Source organism: Musa acuminata, chromosome BXJ2-10 (assembly GCF_036884655.1).
Source record: "Musa acuminata AAA Group cultivar baxijiao chromosome BXJ2-10, Cavendish_Baxijiao_AAA, whole genome shotgun sequence".
Classification (NCBI taxonomy): Eukaryota; Viridiplantae; Streptophyta; class Magnoliopsida; order Zingiberales; family Musaceae; genus Musa; species Musa acuminata.
Genome location: NC_088347.1, coordinates 18,228,147 through 18,237,516, shown reverse-complemented (window position 1 = coordinate 18,237,516; position 9,370 = coordinate 18,228,147). Strand labels below are relative to the sequence as shown.

At 44.4% G+C, this 9,370-nt stretch overlaps 1 protein-coding gene across 1 annotated transcript; it reads right to left on the bottom strand.

Annotated features, from left to right (window-relative positions):
• Positions 1–4,023: 4,023 nt before the first annotated feature.
• On the bottom strand, positions 4,024–5,705 carry LOC103999668 (probable WRKY transcription factor 49). The gene is made up of 3 exons (XM_018819415.2): positions 5,378–5,705; positions 5,145–5,288; positions 4,024–4,594 (listed from the first exon to the last, which is right to left on the bottom strand). Exons 1-3 carry the CDS (start codon positions 5,644–5,646, stop codon positions 4,072–4,074), a joined length of 936 nt encoding a protein of 311 aa, XP_018674960.2. The 5' UTR covers positions 5,647–5,705; the 3' UTR covers positions 4,024–4,071.
• Positions 5,706–9,370: the final 3,665 nt, after the last annotated feature.

Genomic DNA, 9,370 nt, shown 5'->3' with positions numbered 1-9,370 from the left:
ATGCAGTTCCTGTGGTGCGTTTCACATGATAAGGTCAGAGAACACTAAAGAATGCTGCACCTTTCTGCAACTATTTCAGAAAGCGGTCTGTCTCCGGTAGGTTAGGATGAACAGATCAGTAATATGAAATGAAGACTTGCTTGCATCGATGGCCTTTTTCTTTATTCAACAACAAGTGTGTACAAGTAGATTTCTTCATGCATGGCCTTTTGTTTTCGGCAGAAGCGACCACAAGCTTATGGAGTATGAAACAAGCAGAAGCTCATGGTTTTACAGACTAAGATTGGCTACATTATTTGCCTTGACATTTGGTTGTCCAAGTCATAATTTGCCTCTGCAAGTTTCCTAGTTTCTGCAAAATTCATGTGAAAAAAATTGAATTCGGTCTGGGAAAAGGTTGGAAGCTTCCTAGTTGGAACAAAAGCCATTTAATGCATCTTGGATACAATTCCAAGCTATATGAAATGCTTCAACTGCTGGTACTACATCGCATTAAAGCATGATAGCTTAGTATTTGCCAAATACATGGGATGGATTTGTTTATATCTAAACATGCATTTCACAGGCCAATTATTTGAAAGTGACCAACCTGTCCTGATATGAACTCATAATTGTTGCTTGTGCAATCATGAAGACCTTGAGATGTCACACCAGAAACCTGGAAGACCGACCTTGTAGGTCACCTCCAGATCTAGTGGCCGGTGCAGTGCAGGTCATGAACACACAAGAACACAGATTGCTCGGTTTTTATCCGATGCAAGTAAGTCTTGGGATGTCCTTGGAAAAGCTAAATGAGAATTGCATGTGTTCCATATTTGTTTGAGCTAAATAAATGCTCATCAGATTACAGGAACATCAACAGTCACAATTCACATTATGCATCAAAATAACTGGCAGAAAATAGTATGGTTTGAATGCACAAAAGAACTAATCAAAAGCTTTTTCTAGCAGTTGCACTTTTTTCTCCTCTTTTGTCCTTTTTCTTTAGCAGAATATATGGACAAGAATAAAGAAAATGTATCATTCAATCATTGGTGGCAGAGCACAGTGGATAAGAGACCTTCAAACAAAGGAAAGTCTCCAATAATCAGGTCAAGAATTTCTCCCCCAACAACATATGGTGGGGGGAGATTTCCAGTCTTCAGCAAAAAAACACAAACATCAACTCATTATTGAGACTCTGATCTGTACAATTACAATATGTTATATCGAATGAAGACACTGATCTGTGCATTTCCTTAATCTACATGAACAAAGAAAAATCTGATAAAAGTATTTCAAAAGCATGCATCAGAGACATGGTGCCAGCCCACACATGATCCTTCATCTTCCAATACCACATCCTTTGGAGGATCCATGTAATCTCCTCTTAAAGATCATGAATGAACCTGTCATTGCTTGTTATTTTTACTTGACTCGATCTGGACCAAGTCCTGCTGATGTGGGAAGTCCTCGTCCAGTAGCAGCTCAGGAATGAAGACAACCCGATGCTTGTGCTTCTTTGTCAATCTCCTCACCAATAATGGCTTCCTGTCTTATATAAGCTTTGGTCAATTCAAACATATCATCTCTCTCTAGGATAAGGAGAAGAGCCCAACCTTGTCACTCAAATCATAAACTACAACTCGAGTACGAGTCATCTCGATCACTTTCATCTCTTTAAGATGAGGACATGAGCCCAACCTTGCCACTCAAACCACAAACTGCAACTCGAGCATGAGTCATCTTGATCACTTTCATCTCTCTAAGATAAGGAGAAGAGCCCAATCTTGCCACTCAAACCACAAACTGCAACTCGAGTTTGAGTCATCTTGATCACTTTCATCTCTCTAAGATAAGGAGAAGCGTCCAACCTCAGTCACTCAAACCACAAACTACAACTTGAGTATGAATCATCTTGGTCACTTTCTCAAGGTCATTGTCGGCTCCAGTGTTGAGTATTCTCCAACATAACCTGGGAGAGCACAAGTTATACAGATAATTATATTTGTTGATCTCATAATATTCAAGATAGTATAAAGCTCAATCAGTAATTGAAGCAATTGAGATTATATATTCTGATCTCTATGTATTCATACATCAAAGTGTACTATTATAATGTCAATTATACCAAATCAATATCCACAAATCAAAGAGACCACTTGAGATAGCACCTCAGCTAATCTCTCCATCAAACTCGCAACACATAACATACAACAATAATAAAAATCTTAATATCTCAAACTATTTGAGATTGACTATATAAATCTGTTGTTATTACCGAGCTATATAAAAAGTCAAAAAATACTTGTTGCAAGATTCACAAATGTGAATTTTCAAGAAAAAAAAAGAATATATATTAACTTTTTATGTTGTCCCACGAAAGTCGGGACGACGCCGACCAAGTACAGCGTTGTCCCGTGAAAGTCGGGACGACACCGACCAAGTACCATGCCGTCTCGATCTTCGCGGATGGAGCCACCCGAGTATAGTGTCGTCCTGCGAAAGTCGGGACAGTATCGACCGAGTACAATGTCGTCCTGCGAAGATCGGGATGGCGTCGATCGAGTACCGCGCCATCCCGTAAAGATCGGGATGGCACCGAGTACGATACCATCGTCTGACGCCATGGCATGGAGAACACCCCAATAGGCTCCAGGAGTAAGCCGACCGCCAGATAGGTCGACAATCATGAATATGACAAGTACGACTGGTCCCCTGACGGAAGGATAAAAACCCGTCGCGGGGTTGGCAAAAGGGGATCGGTTCTGAGCTCATTTTCCACTTAGTGCTAACAAAATCTTCAGAGGGGTCGAAGTCGGGAGCCCCCTTTCTGACCCCGACCTAAGTGCGGGTACCGGTGATAGAGTGGGAGGTGGCCAGCCAAGGGGAGTTCCCGGACCTTAAAACCAGAGCTCGAGCCCGGCCTCAACAGACGATGATCCCCACTGCTCGAGTGCCAACATGGATGATCTTACGTATCCGAGACTAAACCAAGCCGTACAAACTCCTGCCATGGCATAAAGGAACACTATCACTAAATTCCCCGACACAAAAGTAAATTGACATATATGAAGGTTTCAAGCATATCATCTAAGTCGAGAGCTGCATTAGTGGTGTCTACTTCATATTTGCAAGCTCATGCAGGTATCAGCAGTTCCAAGTTGTCTTCCTATTCATACAGTAAACAAACTTGAACTTTCATGACGAGGGAGAGATACAGAACAGGAACAACAGAGGTGGCATATTCAGGAAGGGAACAGAGTTGTATTGTTGTGTGTATCTGTGTGAGCAGGTTTTGTTGGATCAAGCTGACTGAGACCTTACACAAAGCCCACTCCAAGTGTTGCTCAAGTTGGCTCTTTCATGAATTAGTTCAAACTAATTCATGATCTTGTTTTAGTTAATCTAAAAATCCTGGTTTCAACCCTCTATAAATGAAGGATAATGGATTATATTAAATATTCAAGAGGAAACAAGAGATGAGATAGAAATTAGAGAGATTGGAAGTAACTGATGATGAATAGAAACTTTTGGTTTTCGAGTATCTCTATTGTTCTCCTCTATCATCTCATTAATATAGGGTTTGTCGAAGTCTATCACACTTTTTTGGAAAATTATCTGACAGATGTGAGTTCTCTTAATGATTAATTTATCTGATATGTGCCCCTTGTTCTCCTCATGGGTTTCTCTCACCCATGCACCTGTTCCATGTGCTCACCTAAACTAGATTGCCAAGATCTATGCTTGTCGGATGGTAGGTGGATTTGGCCCTCAGCACCCAAACAGTTGACAATCTTTCACAAGAGATGACAAAAGTTCGGATTCATCTCACACGTTTGAAGCTTTTCTTATGTCATCCCTTTGTTCATCCTGTAAACTGTTCTTCCAAGAGTCGTTCTTCGTCATATGATGACAAACTCCGCTATTAGCATAAGGTGCATCAGCATGGCATTCTGATATTAGTCTATGCAAAATACATATCTTTAACAGATGCGGTTAACTACACATCTTACACTTCCTTTATTTGTCTTTTTTGTCAGCTCACATGATGCTAAACCCTCTGCGCATGTACTGCTACCAACTTGGCACTCACATTATGGTAGAAAGAACATCCAGGTCAAGGAAGGCCGAGCCGGTGGTCCATGACAGGGAAGAGTAGGACGGAGAAGATGCCGGAGACGAAGGACAAGGGTCATATGATGAGGTGGTGGAGTTGCATGGCTTTCTCACCAGTAAGGGCACAACATCTTCCAGCAGTCCTTCTGAGCTCTGCAACACATCGTCCAGTAGTCCATGCTGCAGAACATCCTCCACAGTAACTTGACCTGCAGAAGGTGGGCCTACTACTGTCCCATCCACCGCAGGTTGCGACTGCCGAATCGCCGGTGGGCTCTGTCTTGCAGGCTCCGCCGCAGTGGACTGGCATTTGAGCTTCTTTGCTACATGGAGACCGGTGTCGGAGTAATCCTGCGGCCGAGTGAAGAGGAGATGGGAGTAGGTGTAGTGAAGGTGAAGGCCCTCGTACGTGACGATGAGCAGTTCTGGGTCTTCCATGGACCTCTCCACTTGCTTCTTGGCATTGCATCTCGGGTTGGTGCATCTGTAGTAACTCCTGCCACCAATTCAAGCAAATCACAGGCCACCATCAGAAGTAATATCTTTAAATCTTAGAGCAGGTTGACGGTAATAACAACAGTCGATAGGCAGAGCGGTGCATGTGTAGCTTATGCTGCACTTTGAATTCTGCGGATTCCAATTCAAGAAAGGTGGTGGGGTGGTGCAGGTTGTTAATGTGCTTTGGAGGGCAACAGAGGAAGACTCATACACCGGCTCCTGATTCATGGAAGGTGAGGTGATTGCAGAGGTAGTTCTCAGGTGCTAAAGAAGGAAAAGAAGCATCTTAAAGGTTGGAAAGCTTTTCTTCTTGTTGGCTGCTGTCAGATGTGACCTGAGAAAAGATGCCTCGAGTCTTTTGTGCAGATTTGACGATGGTAGGTGGTAAGGACGTGTCTGTCACTGTCTCTCACAAATTTAGTTGTCATCTTCTGGTGGAAGATTGACGTTGATTTTGGTTGGAAGAAGTCTAGTTTAGAACGGAGGTGGAAGAAGTTAGCTGAATCAAGTTATGGCATGGAAGAATTGGTGGTGGCATAGGAACAAACCTCGGATTGGGACTGTTCTTGATAGATTTCTGCCCGTATTTCCTCCATTTGTAGCCATCATCATCAAGCCCATTGCCGCAGGTCTTGATTCTGAACACATACTTGTGCTCCATCTTGCCCAGGCCCTTGTCCGGTGAACAAACACTGCAAGAAAATGACTAGATATCATCTCACTGAAACAAGATAATTCTGGAGCAGAATGAAGACGAAGAAGAAATGGCTTGGGAAGGTACATGGGTCGAGCACTGCACCGGCCACTGGAGTCACCACTCTGGAAGGTGAGCGACAGTGCACTTTCGATGTCACTGATGGTTGGGCCTGAGTAGGCTGCAGAGATGAGCTTGTTGATGATCGATTCCTGTTGTGCAACAGACTGGGACTCTGCAACCTCGGAAGAGATGAACTGGGAGCTCGTATCCTCCTGCAGCTCCCTCATGATCTCCACTTGAGAGTAATCGAAATCATCAAACCAACTGGTCTCTGCTTCTGCAACTTCCTCCATCAGAAATGAAGTGAAGAGGAGTGATAGGAGGGAGATACAGAATGAGACAGGGGGAGGAGATAAGGACTTGTGGCCTTGTATCTTGTATCATGCAATGCTCCGGCTTTTAAAGGTATCATCAGTCCACAGATTTACCATCTCCAACAGCCAGCACTCCGTTTACCGTAGCCTTTGTCTTCTTTTCTTCCCATTGTTACTATTTGACTCTGATGAGGGTCCACCTGATCTACGACTGACGTTTACAGATGCAATGGTCAACCAGGATGGATCATTCAACTCCATCTCCTTTGCCATCTCTATGTGAAATCTCTCATCTCTCCATGTATATGTTCTTGAAACTGTACGTGGATGAAACGTGAATGTTACCTGTCACAGGAACTGGCAATGCATGTGAGTTGGAGTAAGATTTGTTTTACGTGTGGGTTGACTTTGGAAGGAGGGGAAAGGGAGGTAGAAATGAGATGTCCCAAGAAGAAAACAAGCGAAATTAATGATTAGGGAGATGGGGGAGAGAGAGGAGACAAGGGGGTTGACCTGCAGGCATGGGCAGCCAGGTTGTACCAAGGAGTGGTAGGAGATGAGGCAGAGTCAGCGGCAACGTGGTCGTACCAAGGAGAGATATATCGGACCACAAGAGTGTTCGAGGCGGAGGAGGGGAAACAAGTCAACGGGCGGCGGGGCCCTTGGCGTGGAGACGGATCACGTTGCTGCTTAGGGTTTTGTCCGGTTGCTTCACGCGACACCTATGAAGCGGCTTGGATTTGTCTCCCGGCATCTCATACACGAGCTGTAACTGCGACACACTCTCCTTCGCCTGGTGAGCCCGCCCCCCGTCTCTGCCAACGCAGGGAACAGGGTTTTCGAGCCGCGGGAATTGGCCTGGCAAGGTGGGACCCGCACTTCTCGTCGGTGACTCAGTCAGTTGCCTGATTCGTGGGGAACGGTAGGCCAAGCAACACATCTCAGTGGATCGTGTGAATTTGCATGGTCTGGGCCTTCACGTTATGTCCACAGCCCATCTCAGGGCCAGCGTACAATGTGTATGGAATCAAGAGCAGAAGAAATCACCATCTGCAGTTGAGCACCGAGGTTGCTGAAGCAATGAAGTCAAGAATCTCCAGGCACACTTGGAGTGACGGCACTCTGCTGCGGTACGATATATGATCATTTCATTCGACGAGGAGACGATAGACACGAGTTGGCAGCCACGTAAGAACGCAGTCGCCACTGTTGTGAGGAGAAAGGGAGATCTGGGAATATCGTTGGGAAAAGCCAAACGGAATCGTCACCCCTCTCTCTCTCTCTCTCTCTCTCTCTCTCTCTACTTCTTTGGCAAGTGGTCGACGTGAGGAAGGAGGAGAAGCCTTGGGGTTTCTTTGGGCACCATGGATTGCCATGTGTAACTGTTGCTGTTGTCGTGGGACTACACTTTGCTTCACTCCTCTCACCCTCTCCATGTGCACGTTTCATGCATGCAATGACCAGTCATGCTGTGTAGATCACCGCTAGAGAGGAGAACGCTTGATCTCCTTCATCCTCTCCTAAGGATCTGCAAGGAAATAGGGATATACGATCTCCCTAGGTAACACAATCTGTTCTATACGCAGTTTTCAGTTTCGCAGATTTGGCGCACCAATCTTCGCATGACGACGAACATCTCTTTGGGAATCGGGGATTTTGTTTTCTTGTTCTTCCGCTGCGCATGTGATGTCACCCCCAAGATTTTTCAACACTTTTGAGCTCTAAAATCACAGAGTAAGATCAAGCTTTTGGTGCCCTTTCATGCAGGAAAGGGTGGGGTATATATAAGCCTCAAACTAGTTTGAATTTGGAGCTCAAAAATGTCTTTTCTCGGATTTCTGGAGTCCTAACGGTACCACCTCCTGACTGGGGCGGTACAACCGCCTAGCAGCTCGGAGACTGAGCCTCTAGGTGGTGCCACCGCCTGACAAGGGCGGTTGCACCGCCTATCAAAGCTTGGAGACCGAGCTCAGGCGGTTCTATTGCCTGTCAGGGGCGGTTGCACCGCCCAATCTCGCTCGGAGACTGAGCCCAGATGGTGCCACCGCTTGCCTGGGGCGGTTGCACCACCCAGCTTTCCTGGGAGACCTTCTCCTGGGCGGTGCCATCGCCTGGCAGAAATTCTGGTCTAAATGGGTTGATTCATTCGGCTCAATTTGGGTCTATCAAGGGCCCAATTGCCCCCAGATTAAGTTAATGGGATCACCTCCCATTCTTAACTTAATCTATATGCTAACTATGACATTTCTTAAGACATTTACTACAACTTACTCCGGTGCGTCAATCGCTTCTTTCGGCGAACTTCCGACGAACATCCGACAATCCTTCAGCGATGCTCCGGCAAACTCCTGGACTTGCAATGATCCACTTGGCGAGTTCTGACGAGCTTTTTTGGCAAGCTCCTGGACTTCTCGGATTTGTTCCCGTAGAACCTCCGACGACCGTCCGGACTTCCGTCGAACTCTCGAACTCCCATCGTGATCATAGTCTTGACTCCAGCGCAACTCCTGTTGCATGTCTTACTTCCATCCTAGTTAATCCTGCACATGTAAAACAAAACTTCGATCGAGACAATTAATCCTATGCAATTAACCAAGTTGTCCGACATGTCATTGGTCCCTCGACGCTTCGTCCTATTATTCGGCGCATCGTCCTCTCTTGCAGCCTATTGCCTAATTGGCCAGTTGACTCCGCAACTCCGATATCCTTGGCACAATACCCGCTTTTCTTGGCCCGATGCCCGAGTCCACAGCCCGAAGCCTTTTGTCGATACGTCGACCGATCCACCAGCCCGACGTCCAATCTTCTGACATATTCCTCCGGCACAACATGATTTTTCCTACTTTAATTGTCTCATCCTGATCGAAACATCCTGCATCACTCAAAACGTAGATTAAATCATATACATATATCAAGTGGTTTCATTATCAAAATACGAGATTCAACAATCTCCCCCTTTTTGATGATGACAACCACTTGATGACGGAGTTAACCTTAACTCCCGGAGTTTAAACACACTCCCCCTATCAATGTGCCATATTGATAGAAACTCTTGGATTCAAAAATCCAAGCAACATGTTATCATAAACTTATGCATAACATATCATGTCATCAACATACTTCTCCCCCTTTGTTATCAACAAAAAAGAGAAGTACAACTATTCTTATGTTTGTAGTATTAATTCAACTTATTGCATAAAAAACATAATATTAGGTTTTATCATGCAGTTTTGAAGCTAGAAAATTTAGCAAGTGTTACATCATGCTTAAAACATTCAAGCTATCAAGTTTTAGATATATAAGGTTTACAACATACAAGATAGCACTTTTGCTTCTTTTGAGATAGCAACTTCTATATCATGCAAGCTCGCAAATTAGAGATGTTCAAGAAGGCAACTCTTGCTTCTTGAAATATGTAAATTTTGTCAACTTTGCTAGATGGGCAAGTTAGCATGTTTTGCTTATTGAGATAGGCAAGATAGCACTTTTGTAATTTTTGTTTTTATCTTGAATTGTGCAAGCTAGCTAGTTTGCGTCTTTTCATGATGTTCATGCTAGAAATTCTTGCTCCCCCTTTGTCATTGTCAAAAAGAAGGGAAGTCCCTTATATCAATTTTCAGATTTTGACAAAGGTAAGTATCAATCTTATTTATGCATCATTATATATTCAAATTAAAACATACACAATTTCAAAAACCTTATT

What these genes read in the sequence shown, in the direction of transcription:
- LOC103999668 (XM_018819415.2), bottom strand. Translation starts at nt 5,646, where the DNA reads ATGGAGGAAGTTGCAGAAGCAGAGACCAGTTGGTTTGATGATTTCGAT. An exon ending in CGGTGCAGTGCTCGACCCAT is followed by an intron (nt 5,289 to 5,377) that starts GTACCTTCCCAA and finishes ATTTTCTTGCAG; the next exon opens with TGTTTGTTCACCGGACAAGG. An exon ending in AAGAACAGTCCCAATCCGAG is followed by an intron (nt 4,595 to 5,144) that starts GTTTGTTCCTAT and finishes AATTGGTGGCAG; the next exon opens with GAGTTACTACAGATGCACCA.